The 18,382-nt window shown below is 32.7% G+C and overlaps 4 protein-coding genes and 1 long non-coding RNA gene across 11 annotated transcripts in view; 2 read left to right on the forward strand and 3 right to left on the reverse strand.

Moving 5' to 3' along the window:
• Nucleotides 1-1,783, reverse strand: part of LOC116341430 — a 5,782-nt gene extending 3,999 nt beyond the window's left edge. For 4 of the 6 annotated variants that reach the window (XM_031768522.1, XM_031768519.1, XM_031768521.1 and 1 more), the window contains exons 1-4: nt 1,407-1,783; nt 592-667; nt 240-470; nt 40-136 (exon numbers count right to left, since the gene is read on the reverse strand). In XM_031768522.1, coding sequence (XP_031624382.1) covers nt 40-136; nt 240-470; nt 592-660 — 397 coding nt within the window. In that variant the 5' untranslated portion in view covers nt 661-667; nt 1,407-1,783. Of the gene's footprint in view, nt 1-7; nt 137-239; nt 471-591; nt 668-1,058; nt 1,345-1,406 lie in introns of those variants that run through there. The other 2 variants (XM_031768523.1, XM_031768520.1) reach the window with 2 other exon arrangements.
• Nucleotides 1,784-2,809: 1,026 nt separating this feature from the next.
• LOC116340945 lies at nt 2,810-4,682 on the reverse strand. The gene is made up of 4 exons (XM_031767717.1): nt 4,294-4,682; nt 3,973-4,230; nt 3,788-3,899; nt 2,810-3,641 (listed from the first exon to the last, which is right to left on the reverse strand). Exons 1-4 carry the CDS (start codon nt 4,564-4,566, stop codon nt 2,962-2,964), a joined length of 1,323 nt encoding a protein of 440 aa, XP_031623577.1. The 5' UTR covers nt 4,567-4,682; the 3' UTR covers nt 2,810-2,961.
• A 319-nt stretch (nt 4,683-5,001) lies between these two features.
• LOC116341383 lies at nt 5,002-6,928 on the forward strand. The gene is made up of 5 exons (XR_004201156.1): nt 5,002-5,167; nt 5,245-6,047; nt 6,117-6,301; nt 6,378-6,568; nt 6,692-6,928. It is a non-coding gene; the product is annotated as an uncharacterized LOC116341383 (long non-coding RNA).
• A 46-nt stretch (nt 6,929-6,974) lies between these two features.
• Nucleotides 6,975-13,527, reverse strand: LOC116341381. Of its 2 annotated transcripts, XM_031768404.1 has the most exons (16): nt 13,267-13,527; nt 13,045-13,162; nt 12,652-12,978; nt 12,245-12,587; nt 12,112-12,180; nt 11,257-12,032; nt 11,027-11,185; nt 10,645-10,961; nt 10,379-10,580; nt 10,165-10,323; nt 9,038-9,893; nt 8,827-8,966; nt 8,590-8,763; nt 7,769-8,523; nt 7,497-7,686; nt 7,236-7,411 (listed from the first exon to the last, which is right to left on the reverse strand). In XM_031768404.1, exons 1-16 carry the CDS (start codon nt 13,398-13,400, stop codon nt 7,358-7,360), a joined length of 4,773 nt encoding a protein of 1,590 aa, XP_031624264.1. In that variant the 5' UTR covers nt 13,401-13,527; the 3' UTR covers nt 7,236-7,357. The 2 variants fall into 2 exon arrangements, with proteins under 2 accessions (XP_031624263.1, XP_031624264.1); XM_031768403.1 differs by having other exon boundaries at nt 6,975-7,686.
• A 702-nt stretch (nt 13,528-14,229) lies between these two features.
• LOC116341382 (ionotropic receptor 25a) lies at nt 14,230-18,189 on the forward strand. Its single transcript, XM_031768406.1, has 14 exons — nt 14,230-14,301; nt 14,377-14,520; nt 14,601-14,807; nt 14,886-15,052; nt 15,119-15,316; nt 15,385-15,783; nt 15,871-16,110; nt 16,176-16,453; nt 16,531-16,585; nt 16,652-16,765; nt 16,832-16,969; nt 17,124-17,361; nt 17,428-17,489; nt 17,555-18,189. The coding sequence occupies exons 1-14, from the start codon at nt 14,259-14,261 to the stop codon at nt 17,996-17,998; spliced, it is 2,727 nt and encodes a 908-aa protein (XP_031624266.1). The 5' UTR covers nt 14,230-14,258; the 3' UTR covers nt 17,999-18,189.
• The last annotated feature ends 193 nt before the right edge of the window (nt 18,190-18,382 follow it).

An 18,382-nucleotide genomic window follows, 5' to 3' on the forward strand; every position in this document is an offset into this window, starting at 1 on the left:
CAGTTTGCACACGTTTTGAACGGCGTGCTGGTGTTTGTTGTGTCACACTTGGCCGCGGTACATTCCATTGGCGCAACAAATCATTGCTCATTCTTTGTAATCGAACAACTGGCTGATTGTTCGCTAGGTTTGAAACCTATAGAGACAAAGGAAAATAAAAAAAATTGCATTAATATAATGTATACAATTATACATATTGGAAATTTAATTTAAAAAAAATGAAAATGAATTTTTTTTACCGAATTAGATGGCTGTGTAGTCCGTCTTATTTTAGCCGCTAATGGTTCATCGTCACTACTATCTTGTGGCTGAGAAGAACGAGCGACAGACGGTACAGTTTGTACACGTTTTGAACGGCGTGCTGGTGTTTGTTGTGTCACATTTGGCCGCGGTACATTCCATTGCCGTAACAAATCTCTGCTCATCCTTTCCAATCGAACAACTGGTTGATTGTTCGCTAGGTTTGAAACCTATAGAGACAGGGGAAAAATAAAAAAATTGCATTAATACAATGTACACATCAATAAAATATGCTGTTGAATAAATGACAACAATAATTGTACAAGTGAAAAAAAATTCAAATGTACTTACCACATTTCCGCGCTCCACCCCACATTCCTCGTCTCCATCATCGTCGTCACCACTTGATGTGTCGGACATATTGGGCCTGACAATGAATCAATATTGAAAACAAAAAAAAAATCGAAAAAAAATTCAATTGTATCGAAGCAGGCCATAAGCACAATATTGAGAAACTACGACGCATTGCTAATGCCCTAACGGTTTTGCATTCTGTATTGTGCGCAATGTCAAATTCATGTTTGAACATGAATTTGTTCAATGGAACTTGCACACTTGCTTCGTCGGCTAAGATTTACGGTTAAATTGATTTTTTATCCACGTGCAGTGTGCAAAATTGACAAAATTTATTTTCTTGATTTTATTTTTCCAAAACACTCACTAAAACAAATGATGCAAAATTTATTTAGCCGACAAATATTCATTTGACATCATTTTATATACAATATATAAATATATTTTACACATCAAATATTTACCGGTATTGAGGTATTTATATGAATTTGTTTTTTATTTCGTCACTTTTCTTTTCAAATTTTCACTTGGAAAAATGTCTCGGTTGAGTTCGTGTTGTAATTTAAAATGTACCAAGTACAAACACACTATTTTCTTAGAATAAATGAATTTTTATTACGCACAAAAATCGGCTACTGCGCGCATTACTTTTGTATGCCATATGAAAATTGAAAAACTTAGTTATGAAATGTGCTGTTGCTTCAAACGTCAAAACTGAACTAAACGGTGTGGCATCGCTTATTGTTGAAGGCGATTTGTGTTTGTGATGTCAACGCAGTGGCCAAACATAATATGTATTCAAATCTACTCACCACAATGTGCTAAGTAATCTCTCCCTTTCTTTGGCTCGCTATCTCTGTTGATCGTGTGCTGAGCCATGTTGTCGATGCAACGTTTATGCGATTGTGTGTATCCAACGATGATTCCTTCGTTGCTCTGCTCTGCCACTACTACTACTACCAAATCTCAATTTTTGTGAGCAAAGTGTTTGCTAACGCAGCTTCATTCAATTCATTTGCAAATTGTTTTTAATTTATGTGTGTATATGTGTGATCAAACCCTTACTACTTTCTTACATACTAAATAGATATTGATATTGTGATTTTTTGAAATGGATGTAATGGGTGTAATGGAAAAATAATCGAAAGAATGGATAGCATTCTTCAATAATGGAATAGTAATTTTTAAAGTAAGTATACCCTGAAATGTGCTCTTAAATTCTTAACTTTAGCGCCGCATAAGACGCATTCCCCTTGATTACGATTGCATGTAGATTTAATGCGGTTAATTATTTCGCCATTTTCTTTCGAAGGATTGCATTTGGAAATGTGTCGGGTAAAATCTCGATTAGTAAACACAACCGTTTCACAAAACGAACAAATCAACTTCTTCGAACCATCGCTATGCTTACGAATGTGTTCACGCATTGATAAACTATTTCGGGAAAACTGTGCCGGGCAAAAAGTGCATCGATATGGTTTTTCTTCCGTATGCGTTTTCATATGTGCTTCAAGATTTAACACCTGTTTGCAACAAATGGTACATTTATCAGTTGGTCGATTTTCTGTATGTATAGCCAGATGGCGAACTAAATTCGATTTTTTGTTAAATTTCGCAGAACAAACAATGCAAGAAAAATCTTTTTGAATACTTATTTGTGATAGTAATTGTTGCTTTCGCTTTTTAAATGTTGAGCTTTTGGATTCTGTTTCCGTCTTCTTTGACTTAATTTTATTTATTTCTTTTTTATGCTCTAAATTCAATGTGTGATTTTGCTGAGTTGCTTGATGTACTTGTACATCGTTTTCTATTTCCGATTCGACTGAATTTCGGTTTTGATCAATATCATGCTCAGAAGTGTGTGTTTCCAAATCATATCCATTATTGAATTCCAATTTACAATTTCTACAACAGTAAACAAACACATTGCGTTCGTCTTTACACACATATCCATAAATTTTTCGAGTATCAAAGCACATATTTTAAAAATCCTGATTAGTAAACATTTGATTCTTTCAATAAAAGCCACATTAACTAATTTTTGTTTACTTGTCATTTATTGAAATCAGTTCAGTGGATAATATACCTATATGAATTACATAACCTCAATAAAAAAGTATTTCTCTCATTTGTACCAATCAGCTGTCAAGTAAACAAAAATTGTCAATAAATGTTTTGATTTTACTTAACAAATAAAATATTTAGAACACAGGAGTCTAATTTTTCATTAATCATTTTTTATTTGTAATATGCTTAGATTTAGGTAAATTAGCTATTTTCTGTCGCACACAGTGTAGTAGAAAAAAACGTCATGGAATTTTTATTATTTGTATTGACATGTTTGAATGTTCGATGAGGTCATAAATATTACTGTTCCTTAATTGGAATGTTATTGGCAGTTGTTGGGCTATGATATCTTTTCATATGAGTTCGTTTGTAACTAAAACAAACATGCTTGTTACAAACTTCACATAGCCACTTTTTCTTTTCTTTTTTTCCGGTTTCTTCAACGGGGTTGCCAGATGCTGTTGTTTCATCCATATGATGATTTGGTTGAATTTCATCAGTAACAGCAAATGTTTGCTGGGTGGATTGCGTTGGTTCTTCTTCATTTGTTAGCTCCTTCGCTACACATATGTCATGGTTAATTGGATAGTCTTCAACTATGATAGGGGGCCATTTCGATGATGTTGTATGATCAGCTGGCGGAGGCATTTGGTTCATTGATTGCGACACATTGATGGTCCCATCTTTCAGTCTGCACTGTGAATGCATGTCTTGTGTTTCAGTCAATAACTCATTGGATGATACATCACTTTCAGGCTCTTTATAAGTTGTGAGACCAGTGATAACTGCATCAGTTGAACTGGATGCTTCTTCAACCTTTGTATCGTTAGATTCAAACTCATTCATTTTAATAATGGTTTTAACCGCTAAAGGTTTTTTTGTTGGTGTTCTTGTTTGGGCCGCGCTGTTGGCTGAGGAATTTTTCTTGTTTCCTTGTTTGTGTTGACGTAAATGCATTTTCAAATTTTTTACATTCTTACCTAAGAGTTGATCAGAAGAAAAGAATGGAAAAAATGGAAATTAATCAATAAGTAATGGAACAGAATGGAAAATGAATCGAAGGAATGAATCAGGAATGGTAGAGTAATGGAATAGTAATTTTTAAGTAAGTATGCCTCGTTCTTACCACAAACGCTGCACGGAAAAACAGGTGAATTGGAGCTATTCTGAATGTGAATTTTTGAATGCTGATCGCATTCGAGTTGTGTTTGAAACTTTTGACCACAAAGATAGCATACCTAAAGTTACCAAAAATATAATATGAAAAAATTATTGGAAAATATATCGCCTTAAAAAACAAGGAATACACACCGGTGGTGGTGATTGTTTTTTCACAACTTTTTTCATTTCTTTGTTCATGAGTTTTTGTCTTTTGTTCACCAAGTTTTTCTTGGATGCCGGACCTGGTCGCTTGGATGGCTCTTTTACGGTCTCGCATTGTGTGTCGCCAAATTTTACAACAATATTCTCCTTATCGTTATTCTTTTCAGCACTTATGACTGATGTATTCAAATCCATATTAATGTCATCATTATCAAAACGGAATATTTGCACACTGCACGGTGTAACCTTAAATTTAAATCATGATTGAAATGAAAGGTTTATTTAGAAATATTCATTTGTAATATTTACCTGATATTTCATCTTCAATTGTTTTTCCCTCTCGATATCGCTTAACACAATATTCAACGGGATATCAGCTTCACTGATTGCATCTGTGTCGTTGTTCTCTTCGTTTGAATGAATACTATCGACCATTTCATGCATTACCATGTGATTTTCCAAGTCTTGAGCTGTTGTGAATTCAACATCACAATCACTGCAACAGTAAGCCACATTCTGGTCATTTTTACATAAATAACCAAGAATTTTTCTGCTGTACTTATCAATGGCTATTAAAACCATCTTTTTTGTCGTCGCTAGAACTTTTCGAAATTGAACCAAGTTATTGTTTTTATTTTAAATCTATCGTGCATACAAAATCACAGTAAGTTATGTGCACACAAATATATAGCAATGGTTGTCGATTCATTTTTGACAGATGATGTGTGGGTATGTTTGATACGTTTGTATTGTCTTATACAATATACAATTATACATTCACTTGGATTGTGTTATACAATTCAAATTCAAATACTCGAATACAAACTGAAATGTGTAAACTGAAAAAAAAATATTTTTTTTTATTTCAATAAAATTCAATTGGTTCATCACTTTCAATAATTGGAATTTTATTTTGTATTTTTTTTATTTGAAAAGGAATAATTAATATTTAAAATAATGGATATATGAATAGTGGACGCGTCGACTTTATAGTCTTCGAAATTGAACACAATTTGTTTTTGATATGAAAACGCCATTTGGCAATGACACTTCGTCTGTATGATAAACAAAATAAGAAAATATAAAGATATGCACATTAGTCGCAAATATTGTATGTTTTGTTCAGAAAAAATATGAAATTTCACATGTGTTGTTTGATGAGTTTCCAAATCTAAAAGATGAAGTAAGTATTTAGTAAGTAATTAGTTTATTTTATTCTGTTAACAGAAAACAATTGTTTTTATAAAAATACATTTTCAGACCATCAGTTACTGCATTTTTACATAACCAAAATGTCATCCCTATATGGCCAATCAGTCCATTTTTTACCCTCAGCATACCCCCAAAGGTTTTTTCGAAATGTTCACTTCTTAATAGTGGCCCTGATTCGTGAGACACCCTGTATACAAAATAGAAAGTATGTACACTGCTCAAAAACAATACCAGCCTATTCCTCGCCCTATCACCATGTAAAGTCAATAACCGTTTTAAATAATGTTAGACCATTATGTCCGACATCAATAACTGTCTTAAATGGTGTTAGACCATGTTTGCCGATCAAAACGGATACCTTAAACCATTTACCACGGTCCATCATGGTAGGCCATCACAGTTAACACGATCCATTCTCATCTTTTGGCAACAAAAACTATAAAATCCAGGCAAAATAACAGTAAAAATACGAGTTTTTGACCATAATGACCGTTTTAGACCATGATGGTCGACCATGATAGTACCTATGTTCACAGCCGGGCCTTGACCTTTCCAACGGTACCATTTTTATCCAGATCGGTTGGGGCATTTGGCCGCCAATCCCGAACATACATACATACTTTCTGATTTATATATATAGATAGATAGATAGATAGAAGATAGAAAATATATAAATAGAAGAAGAAGATAGGAGATAGAAGATATTAGAAGAAGAAGATGAAAGAAATCGCCAGCGTTTGAAATGATTACGGAAAGGCGAATAAGACTGACCGGTGTAGTTGACTTTTCAGTTCGTTGTATTTCAACTGGGAATCCATCCGGATCGGTTATGTTGCTAATTGAACTTGGTGGTGAGCTCATAATTATATAATAATAACTTTCATAATTGGGAAATTTAATTTTTATTTCGTCCAAATTAGACAGAAGTGTTCACCTGTACACAGGCCAATTCACAACATATCGAAAATCGAAATGTGATAGTTAGTCAAGCTATTCGACATTACAAAGACAGATTAAATATGATATTTATGTAGGCAATACGGTAGCTAGTTTGAATGAGTTTGGACTTTTGAAAAGAGCTTGCTAAGATCGAAAAAATTGTCAAGTAAGCATCGGAACCATTTCCATAAACATTTTTATTCGAGTTTTTATTTTAACAAATGTAATTTTTACTTTTCCAGTGATCATATTGGATATAAAATATATTTGCATACTGATATATTTGGATATGAAGAATTGATTCACCGGCTAGCACAGAATGGCATCAAAATTAAATTAAACAAACTACAGAAAATTTTATTTGAACAAAACGGACATTCTGATCTTTTTAAATTTGATGTGTGATTTCACAGTGGTTTTGCCTACGATCCTGGTGAGTAAACATGGTCGGTAAAGTTTGTATTTTTGAATTAATATTTAATAATAACTATATATTCTATGACATATTTTAAAGCATCTATTAATTTTCTTTATATATTTTTAATAATATTTGCAGCAATAAAATCAATTATAAAGATGTGAGCTCAAAATCCAATCCTGTGCAGTCCGATGAGATTGAGATATATAAATATGATGATGGTGACGAAGACGACGATCCAAAACTATTTATAGAATCGAGCTCTGAAAATGCTAATAAGGATGATGATACTGATTACAGCGAAGTATTCTCCGATTAAAAGACTCATTCATTCCAATATCTTTCCAAAGTTCAAAAATATAAACTTTTCAAAATAAATGCATATTTTTAAATAAAAAGAATTTCTTTTTTCAACAAAATATATATTTCAACGCTCAAATCAATTATTTTTATTACGTAACTTAGTGAGAAAATCGATTAAAAAATCAATGCGACTCCGTATCTGTCCCGGAGTTTTATTCGGAAAGTCATTGGCAAATCCTGCAATGTTTCCTGTGTTTGAATCGATACCGGCCTTTATTTGTTCCAGCAGTAGTCGATCTTCATCGCGTGTCCATTGAATCTCTGCGGGCTGTAAACTTGTTTTCACCATGTTAGCATCGAGTTGACATTTCGTCTCACTTCTCTTCCCAAATTCCTCAACAGTATCCTCATCATCATCTGAGTCATAGTATTCGTGTGCACGTTTTTGTTTTTTGATTGGTTTAGAAAGCATATGACTTTTTTGTGATTTTGTTTTAGTTATTATATCATCTGTTGTGATCGATTGACTGGAACAGGCGACAGGTTCACTTGTGTCTAGAATACGTTTTAATTTTTTGGCAGTTTGGATAGCATTTGACTCTTGAATTGTTTGAAACGAGCAATTGGTTTGTTGATTTACCGATAATATTGGAGACGTCGTTTTCTTATTATTGGGTGACTTACATGCAGCCATCGTCATTTTTTTTGTATTTGGGGAAGTGGATTTACGAACATGTGATGGTTTTGCGTGGATATTTGTTGAACATTTGACAACAGATTGTTTTTTCGGGGACAACTTTAGGTCTTTATTTGTATTCTCCGCTGACAATCTAAAGAAATTATTAGAAAATATAAAAATTAAAAAAAAAAAACGTTTACCTTTCAAATAAAATATATGAAAATTAAACTAACTGTTCTAGTGGTTTGAGCTTATTCAGGATATCAGCATTTGACTGATTTAACGATGTACTGTGTAATGATGGATTCAATCTTATAGAATGCGCTCTTAACAAAGTGTTATCACAAAGAATGTTATCGCTAACGCTGGTTGTATTTGCAACAATTAAATCTTCTTCAATAGAATTTCGTTCGTCATTCCTTTCGACTGGTATTGGGAAATGTTGTTCTTCATCACTGTTGTCAATTTCTTCAGGTGTTCCGTTGCCGCCGATATGATCAAGTTCCGATTGATGTCTGTCACGCATTTTGCTATCTGCAAACAGCGTATTATGTACACAACGATACTGAAAACTCTTGTCTATGCTATCCATATGTTTATCTACAGTATCAAATGGATCAACTGTCGCTGAAGTGCATGGTAGCACACCAAAAGATAATTTAGCTGGAAGAGGAAATCTAGAACCATAGAATAATCTGCCATTCATATAGCGTATGTGACATGGATTATCATTCGGATCTGGAACAATTTCGCTTTGTGGAATATATTCAAATTGATCATCGTCAAATGACTCGTTTCCTTTGCGCAGTATCAATGTCTCATATTCATCTTTAGTATTATCGCATTTATCCGGACTAACACATTGCAAAAACCAATCTATCAGTAATTGATTCCCTTTTAGTAGTGGTAAAACTCTTGATCGTAATCGATCAAATGTCACATCTGGATCTTCACTTAACTCCTTCAAACATGTAAGTATTTTTCGGATCTATAAAATACAAAAATAATGAAAATAAATCAAAGTCTAATACGAATGTGTTTGCTGAAACATTACCTGTGCTGGTTGCTTTTGATAAAAAATATTCAATTTGTTAAGGAATTTCGTCAAATTTAATTTTAAAAAGTACTCCATCGATTTATTAATTTCGACCGCGTCGCTGGGTGATAAAAAGTTCAAAAACAAATCGATGATTTCTGGATAATCCGGCAAGAGAAATTTCTCCAAAATCTATGAACATTCAGTATAGTTGAACAAATTTAATTTCAAATTTTAAAAATGTCATTGTATTACCATATATAGATCCGCACCAGACTGATGCTGTTGGTTTTCGCTGAATTTTCGTAAAATAGCAAGAAATTCAACGAACTTGTGATGCTTGTTTTCATTAATGAATATCTCTTCTACGCGTTCTATAAATCTCTGTGCAAACACTGATGAAAATATGTTATATGAGTTTGAATTATTCCAAATAAAAAATTAACGTTTGAAATTGAGTACTTACAAAAATCTTTCTCCGAAGATTCTTGGGCATTTTCAGCAAGAAGTAATAATCGAGTGCTATCGCTTGTACGTTGATTTTTGGGCAAGCGTTTTGCACTACCATCGCTTTGGTGTTGTTGGCCGATATGTGCATTATTTTCTTCAGTTATTTCTCTGACATTGTCATTTAATATTTTTTGAACACGTCGATTTGTAACCAATGCTTCTATTGACATGTTGGATGAAATTTGTGGAATTTGATGTTTGACACAATTTACAAATTCAGTCGTATATCGATAAAATGTGATTACGCAACGATATGCAAGTGATACATTCCTATTCTGCCGAAATCGATGCCAATGTGTTGAGTAAAATTTACGCAATTTTTGTGCAATACAAACTAAAAATGCGGTTGTCTTTTGTCGCATAAAATATTTACGTGTTCTCAATTTCCTATACTTTTTATTAATTTGTTTGCTATGCAGATGTAGATATTTTCTATCAGTTTTTTTGTCTTTTTCTGTTTCCGTTAAAATTATCAAATCCTCAGCATCAACTTTTTTTCGATGAATTGGATGAAAATATTTCGTTAACAAAGTTTGACCATCACCATTAATATTATATTTTTGTCCACAATAGTTTTCAGATTGTTGACCGTTATTACTCGTATTGCAATTGTCATAAATTATTTTTATATGAATTAAAGTCCCATTGACATCAAGCTTGCTATCATCTTGAAGTATTTGTGATGAAAAATCAGATGTTTTGGTTTTCTTCGGAATCAATGGTTGATGTTTTTTCTCACTTATTTCTTGGTTCACTTTACACGTGAGATCACTATTGTCATTTAATATTTCGTCGTATGCAAAGCCAATCAACTGAAAAACACAAAAGATGTAAATAATTAGTATTTTCCATAAAAGTTTGCTTTTTTTTTAAAACAAGTCTTCGATGTCTTATATTCACATGAATTTTTCTTTGTTGACGCTATTAAATGTCAGACAATATTAAACGTCAAAGTAGATTTTTAGAAGTTTCCACATTTTGGAGACTTCACACCGTTTTTATGAAATGGTTTTGCCAATTATTTCAAATAAATATTTGATAAATTTGTTGTTAATAAAAAATGTTTGTGATTGAAATTCAAACCTTTTCTGCGTATTTTGACCATTGTGCTGTCAGTTTCTTTAATGGTTGCTTGGCTGGTTCAGTTACAAATTCCGGATTAAATGTTTCTCCATGAGATATCGGACTGATTTTTTCGTAAATTATTCGAATAGGTGGAGCTCGTTTATGACTGAAATAAAACTAACAAGGAACGATATATGATTGAAATTTCGATGGAAATTGTGTTTATACATACCTTAATTGGATTGATTATTTCATTTTTTCGCCTGAATCGAATATAATCATAAATCGATTTCCAATGGCGCAAATAGTTCAAGTGTGCTGATATATGCTTGCAAACATTGTTTAATTTGACCTCTTTGGGTTTAGAGAACTTATAATTTATGCTTTTCCATTGGAGCTCTCCAAAAAAGTGTTCTAGAAGAAATGCGAGCAAGCTAAAAGAAGGATTTGTTTTAAATGGGAAAATTCATAGTTCATGCGTAAAGTTGTCAATCTTACTAATCTTCAGCGGGAAAGTATTCAGATGATTTGGCTGTTTTGAAACGAAATGGGATTGCTGGCAACAAATGAGGATAGATAAATACTTTACTTTCACTAATTATAGACAAAATTCGCTCATGAAATTGCATTGTATAACTTAAGTTTTTTCGCAGCTTGTTCATTTCATTTTGTAAGTATGTAACCAATTCGGTATTTTCTTTTGTATTTTGTGACAACTCCGTTTCCCATTTAGTAATTAATTCAACTGCTGGTTTCAAGTTGTATATAGATATTGTGCCAGCATTTTCTTTGTCAACGATATTTATAAGATCATCCTACAAAAGCAAACGATCCATCAAAAAAAAAGCTTAAGTTTACATAATATGTGAGCATAACTAACCAGATATTGTTTGATTTTGGGAGCTTCCGGATAGAATTCCGGATGGCCATATGTTTGTATATAACTTTGTGTTGCCAGTTGAACATGCATTCGGAGTTGTTCTTCCAAAGTTAAACGCTGTTGAAATGTAAATCCCCTCTCATCTGTTCCAGAGAAATGCTAACAAAATAATAATATATACTACATTACAGAAAATAATAATATAAAATATATATTCATTTTAAACTAACTGGTGGTTCAATTGAATTCGGGTCGAAATTTTCGAGTTCTTTGTATGTTGCACTTTTAAAACGCGATCTTTTTGATCGACATCCAGGTCTCTTTGGTGTTGGCCCACATTCGATTTGTGTTTTCAAACTATTACCAATTTTGTCTGATTCAGTGGATGATATCACAGATGACGACATTGTAAATATTGAGGTCGACTCATATGGTGTTGTAATCAAATTTGAGTTGTATGGTAAAGTAAAGTTATTAGATGCCACGTTGGAATTGGCGAGAAATGTCATGACGGGCGAATTTTCTGGCACTGGTGTAAATGTATAAGCATTGGGATATGGATATGGATATGTACATTGAACTGGCGATTCGTTAACCGAAAGTAAACTACTATTAAATGAATCAACTGATTGTTGTTGTGTTTGATGAATAAAATTTGGTCTTGCTGGCGTTGATATTATATTTGGTTCAAAGTGACTCATCGGGGGATTTGAAGGTATTGGCGCTTGAATGGTTGCTTGTGATTCTGTTTGTGATTGAATTTTCTCACATTCAGGAGTATTCAATTGTTCGGTAATGTGTTTCACCGGCGTAATCAAGCTTTGCGATATGTCCTCTTGCACAATTGGTGCTTGTTTCGATGTATTAAAATCAGGTTCAAATGGATTAAACTCAGTATAATTCAATAAAGTCAATTCATTTATATCTAAGATGTCATACATATCATGATATAAATCTTTCATTTCCTTTTTAGATACATTCACTTGTTGAAATTCATCTCGATCGTCTATGTTCAAATAATAAAAGTTCGACCAATGGTTAAGTAAAGTTCAGTCAGTGAAAAAATTAGAATATATGTGATATACCTTGACTATCAACAATCATAGGATTATAATCTGGATCTGTCTCTTCGTCCCGTATTTCCGTTTCCGAACCTAAAAATCATCAATATTCAATGTATTCTCCGATTAATATTTCATTTAAATTCTAGGAACTTACTTGGACACGCGAATGTATTCAAAAATTCCATCCAATATGGATCATCTTCATCTGGCTCAGTTTGATACATATCCTGAGGAACATCTGGAGCTCTGAATGTTGATTCTATTGCTTCGATTGGTGTTTCAGCTAGGCTAATCTTTGATCGCGTTCTTTGTGCAATGATGTATTCCTGTTCTGTCTGTAATAATGTGTCTGTGCTGTCATTTCGGGCTCGTGGAATCTTGAAGAGACCATCGGTTGAGTAAACCGTTCTAGGTTCTTCATATGCATCTATTTGGCTTGATGGTGTTGCGGGTTGAGAATCAATGTCAGAGGCTGTCGTGTTTATCTCGTCATCGGACTACATAGTTGAAGTAAAACAAATTATTGGCAAATATCAAACAATAAATGCAAGAAACCTGTACCTCACTTTCATCCTCTCCGGGCTCATATTCTTCATCGTCTTCGTCTGAATGTAAATCTTCGTGGATTAAGGCTAAAACTTCGGAATCTGGTTGAGAATGTTTGAGTGGAGCAACAGGTAGGGGATATTTATTAAGGGCTTTTGCTTTGGCACGTGTTAGCTTTGGTACTGCATTTTCAAAATCATCGTATTCATCCTTCGCAGATACATTAGAAACTTCATCGCCTGCTGTCAATAGTTTTGGTTTTTTCATTGCCTGTTCATGTCTCTCCATTTGTTCTTCCTTCAATTTAACGATCGCTAAAACATGATCATTTCGAACAACTTTCTATAAAATGAAAAATGAAGCTAATTAGAAGTAATACGAATAAAAAAAGAACGTATTGTAGTATACCTGAAGTATATTTCTCACGTTTTGTGGCGTTAGATTATTTCTCATGGCACTCTGTTTTAATTTGGCGTCGATTGATGTATCAAAATCTTCTTCTTCATCGTCAGTTGAAGAGTGTCGTCTGAAATTAAAGCATGTGACATAAGAAATATGAAAAGATAAACGAAGATATGAATGTTTCCTATTTATTTTTTTAAACCAAACAATATTTTATGAGTGAGTTACCTTTTTCTTTTTCGCGAACTTTTATTTGATTTTAGCTTTTTACATTTATCCGGTGTATTTTCTTGGCGCCAACTAGTATTGGTGTTCGTATGGACGTCCATAGGTTTCAAATTTGATTCGCGTCCAGGAAACATGTTTATAAAATTGTTTCAAGTGAATATTTTCACTTTTGAGGCGATATTTTTATGAAAAAAACACTCATTTTTTTTACAAACAATATAAGAACCAATAATATCGTATTGAATTGTCAAGTAACTTGTTGTTATTGACACACAATGTATATATGAGAGACAGATGTCAAGATACTTGTGTACAACTAGTGACATCTTCTGGAGGCTTCAGAAAATGTATTTTTCTTCAATATCTGGATTGATTTAGCACTGAAAGTATTAACGAAGGATTTTTTTAGATGTATGGATCGAGACTTTTTTTTTAAATAATAGCATATTATAATGCTTTACTTGTGTCTATGCAAGCAACCATGGTTATTACAAGACTAGTAAACAGTAATCAATAATCATGTATTCTACAATTATTTTTGGTATATGATTGAATCAAATAATCTATAATTTGAATCCTGTCATCAATATTTAAGCAATAACTGGAACATAAGCCCGTATAAAAAATAATAAACTATAATTTGCAACTAAAACGGGCACTGAATGAAAATAACTATGTGAAATGACTATCAGTGCACATGCACGTGTACTAATACAACTACCATGAATAATTTATTATAGGTTCAAATTATGTTTGATTTCTGTAACCAAAAGTATACAGAGTCAAAATTGATGCATTTTCAGTCTTTCGTCGAATATCATTGAATGTAGATGGTTAAATGAAGATTTGAACCAATTCGATTACTTATAACGATGTTCGAATATTAAATGAGCTTCGAATCATTTTAATTACGAAAATACAATATTTGTTTTTAAAGTTTCTAAGAATTTAAAATGAAAATACAAAAAATATTTCTATTTTATTTATGTTCTATGACCATTGGACAAAATGTAGAAAAGCAAAATTTATCCATTGGTATAAAGATCGTTTATTATTCTTTTAAGACGCTTTATTATATATATATATTGAAATTTTCATTATGTATTACAGTAATTTTAGAAGAGCTTCAACAAGAGGACCTAAATGTGGAGTTTAATAATATTTTTTCCGAAATTGGTAACGCTGAGCATATTTCTTTCAGTGTTATTTACGTTCAAGTCGATCGAGATCAACTTAGTGACAGTTTTGACCGTTGTGAGTTGCGAGAAGTTTATATTTCATTTTTCTTGAAAATGATAAAAAAATATTAATAAATATTGCTTCTTTGTGACTAGTGTGCTCATTTTTATCATCTGGAGTGGTTGTATTAATTGATATAACTTGGTATCCAGTATGGCCTGAATTGAATAATTTTTTGCGCACTACAAATGTACCATATATTCATCTAGACGTTACAATCAAGCCATTTGCTCGTGCATTTTTCAAATTTATTGAATTCACCGATACACATGATTGTGCAATGATTTTTCAAAATGAAAAAGGTAACGTTGAATTTTTAACATTTACGTATATTATATACTATGTTATATACTTAATAAGTATTACTTATACATTTGCAGAACAATATGAAGGTATTTATGAGGTCCTTAATCAATATTCCATTCGTTCCATAACATTTGACGGACTTAATGAGACAACTGCTCAAAGGATACTAAAGATGCGGCCAATGCCGAGAAACTTTGTAGTTTTTGCTCGTCCCCGTGAAATGTCCATATTTTTCGAAAATGTAATGAGCGTTTATTCGTTTTCTTTTTTTTAAATTGTGTTTCATAGGTTTTCATTTCTTTTATAGGCTCTTAAGTTTAAAGTTATCGAACGCTTTAATCGTTGGCGTTTATTTTATTTGGACTTTGTTGATACAACCGCCGTTCAAGAGCTTGTAATGCAATATCCAGAACTTATTACTTTGACACCAAGTTTGGATATGTGCTGTAAATACATTTATTTGGATGTGAATGATAAGAATTGCTTATGTGATGGAAAAATAACGGTTAGTTTCGATATACAATTTTTTCATCGTTAAATATTATTTAAACATAGTCTTCTATGTCTTTTAAGATCTTGAACACTTTTATTCGCGAAGTCATCAATAAACTAGTAATGGTTTTTCGTGAAGATAATTTCAGATCATCCGTATTCGATTGTTCTGTGTTTATAAACCGAACGTCAGATTTAAGCACACAAACAAATCGTTTAGATTCAAACGAATTTGAAAATCGTTTGGTTGAAAAAGTAGCGCAATCTTCACTGTTAAAATTTTACAAAAATTCCTCATTTGATATAGAATTCTATTTGAATATTATGGTTTTCGGTCGAGACGGAAATGAAATACCATTTCCCATTGATGAATCTATTGTTCTCACAGAACTGGCTATGATTGATAATTCTGCCTTCAGTTCCACGCCGAACGTGTCACTCAAAGCACCACGTCGCTTTTTTCGGATTGGTGTGGCTGAGGTACAAAGAAATAATAACACAGAATTGAAAGATTTTTTTTATTAATAAAAAAATTATTTATTGATGATGGCGATTGAATGTTATTAGGCCATTCCGTGGTCTTACATTAAAATGGATTCAAAAACTGCGATGCCACTTCTAGATGAATTAGGCAATTATCAATGGGAAGGTTATTGTATCGATTTTGCAAAACGATTATCAGAAAAATTGGATTTTGATTATGTACTAGTTCCTCCGCGTTCTGGTCTATTTGGCGATAGAGTTCCGAATTTAAATAAAAAGTATAATGGAGAATGGGATGGATTGGTTGGAGACTTAATTACAGGGGTAAATTGATTTGAAATTGAGTCATTGTATTTGTAAATTATTATATTGTTTTGTTTTGCGTCAAGGAAATCGATTTGGCAGTCGCTCCAATGAAAATGACGGCTGAACGTGAAGAAGTAATCGATTTTGTTGCACCTTATTTTGAACAAACGGGCATTCTCATTGTTATTCGTAAACCTGTTCGACAAACATCGCTTTTCAAGTTTATGACAGTCTTGCGTGTTGAAGTCTGGTTGAGCATAGTCGGTGCCATAATTACAACCTCAATAATGCTTTGGATTTTGGATAGATATTCACCATACAGCGCCAAAAACAACAAAGACGCGTATCCCTATCCATGTCGGTAAGTTTCTTTGAAAACGAAAATAAAATAGTTTAAAATTATTACGTTTTAATACTCAATTTATTAAAATTATTCAGTGAATTTACATTTAAAGAAAGTTTGTGGTTTTCAATGACCAGTTTCACACCTCAGGTTTGTGTACAATTAAAAAAAAAAAAAACATATTCAATCGACATATGTCTCTTTATTGTTTTCAAGGGAGGTGGCGAAGCGCCCAAATCTCTTTCGTCTCGAACTCTAGTCGCGGCGTATTGGCTCTTTGTTGTCTTAATGCTTGCAACCTTCACCGCTAATCTGGCTGCCTTCTTGACCGTAAAGAATGATATTTTTAAATAAAATTTAAAACTATTTTATTTAAAAATAAACCAAAACTTAAAGGTAGAAAGAATGCAAACTCCTGTCCAAAGTTTGGATCAATTGGCAAGACAAAGTCGTATAAATTACACCGTGGTTGAAGGATCTGACACACATAAATACTTTATCAATATGAAATTTGCTGAGGATACTCTGTATCGTGTAAATATTTATTTATTTATTTGATCCTTTTTTGCATTGATTAATTTTATGGTTTTATATTTAATTTCAGACGTATGATTCTGCTGGCTAAATAGCAACTGGCCAGCAGAATCGTAAGTCGGTTTAATTTGAATATTTTAACATAATTCTTTAGATGTGGAAAGAGCTAACTCTGAACAGTACATCGGACCAAACTCAGTACAGAGTATGGGATTATCCGATTAAAGAGCAGTACGGACATATATTGCTTGCTATAAATTCTTCAAATCCCGTTTCGAATGCATCACAAGGATTTCAAAAAGTCAGGGAACATATTAATGCCGATTATGCATTCATTCATGATTCATCAGAAATCAAGTATGAAATATCGAAAAGTTGTGAATTGATTGAAGGTATAACTTAAAATGTAATGATGGTTTATTCAATATTTGACCCAACTTAATAATTTTTGATTGAAGTGGGAGAAGTTTTTGCAGAACAACCATACGCATTGGCTATTCAACAAGGGAGCCAGTTACAGGTTAAATCAAAAATTAGGAAATTTTGATCGATGAACCTTTAACTATCAGGAATATATATTTTTAGGATGAATTAAGTCGGGCAATATTAGAACTTCAGAAGGACCGATTCTTTGAGTCATTGACAGCAAAGTACTGGAATCACTCGTCCAAAGCTTCTGAATGTCCAAACAACGATGAAAGTGAGGGTATTACACTTGAATCTTTGGGAGGCGTTTTTATTGCAACGCTTTTTGGACTCTTACTGGCCATGATAACTTTAGTGATTGAAGTGATTTACTATAGAAGACGCGATGCCCGAGAGAATGCCGTTCAACCAGTTACTCCACCTCCGTCTTATGATGAACAAAACCTGAAAAGATCCTCAAAAAAATTTGGAAGAAATAATAATGAAAGCATGGTTACACTTGGAGGTGAAAAATTTATACCAGCTTCTCTTTCACAGCGTATTCCGTACATTCCCACTGCATACTCACGACGATCAGCTGAGGAAAATGAGTACATTGAATAATCACATCCACATGTATTTTAACATAGTTCAAATCATACATGGACACGGTCGGAAAGTTGCAGGGGTGCTTATAAAACGATTTAAAGAATCCGATCTTATACTCCCTGTGCACATGTATGATTCAAATATACGATACTTCACTTCTCTACACTATGAATATATCAGTTATTTTAAAAAAAATCAATTTTAATGATGACACATTTTTCTTTATTGTTTCACAAATAAATCTGGTTTGTTGTTTCAAATAATTCATATTTTTTTTTGTATCTCAACCTAATATCTTAACTCATATATATGTACTACACGGAAGTAACAAAAAATAAAGTAATTTTATATATTGTTTGTGGAATGAACGTAAAACGTGAAACTCCGATAAATAATCTA

The sequence above is a fragment of the Contarinia nasturtii genome, unplaced genomic scaffold (genome assembly GCF_009176525.2).
Source record: "Contarinia nasturtii isolate CC-2019 unplaced genomic scaffold, AAFC_CNas_1.1 Cnas_scaffold_695, whole genome shotgun sequence".
In the NCBI taxonomy this organism is placed as follows: Eukaryota; Metazoa; Arthropoda; class Insecta; order Diptera; family Cecidomyiidae; genus Contarinia; species Contarinia nasturtii.

Coding starts and splice junctions, on each gene's coding strand:
- LOC116341381 (XM_031768403.1), bottom strand. CDS start 13,400: ATGTTTCCTGGACGCGAATCAAATTTGAAACCTATGGACGTCCATACG. Junction 10,581..10,644: donor TACTTTCCCGCTGAAGATTA/GTAAGATTGACA, acceptor TCCTTCTTTTAG/CTTGCTCGCATTTCTTCTAG. Junction 8,764..8,826: donor CTGGTGCGGATCTATATATG/GTAATACAATGA, acceptor GAATGTTCATAG/ATTTTGGAGAAATTTCTCTT.
- LOC116341382 (XM_031768406.1), top strand. CDS start 14,259: ATGACCATTGGACAAAATGTAGAAAAGCAAAATTTATCCATTG. Junction 15,784..15,870: donor TTCGGATTGGTGTGGCTGAG/GTACAAAGAAAT, acceptor GAATGTTATTAG/GCCATTCCGTGGTCTTACAT. Junction 16,766..16,831: donor ATCTGGCTGCCTTCTTGACC/GTAAAGAATGAT, acceptor CAAAACTTAAAG/GTAGAAAGAATGCAAACTCC.
- LOC116340945 (XM_031767717.1), bottom strand. CDS start 4,566: ATGGTTTTAATAGCCATTGATAAGTACAGCAGAAAAATTCTTGGTTAT. Junction 3,900..3,972: donor AAAAACAATCACCACCACCG/GTGTGTATTCCT, acceptor TGGTAACTTTAG/GTATGCTATCTTTGTGGTCA. Junction 3,642..3,787: donor TTTTCCGTGCAGCGTTTGTG/GTAAGAACGAGG, acceptor ATCAACTCTTAG/GTAAGAATGTAAAAAATTTG.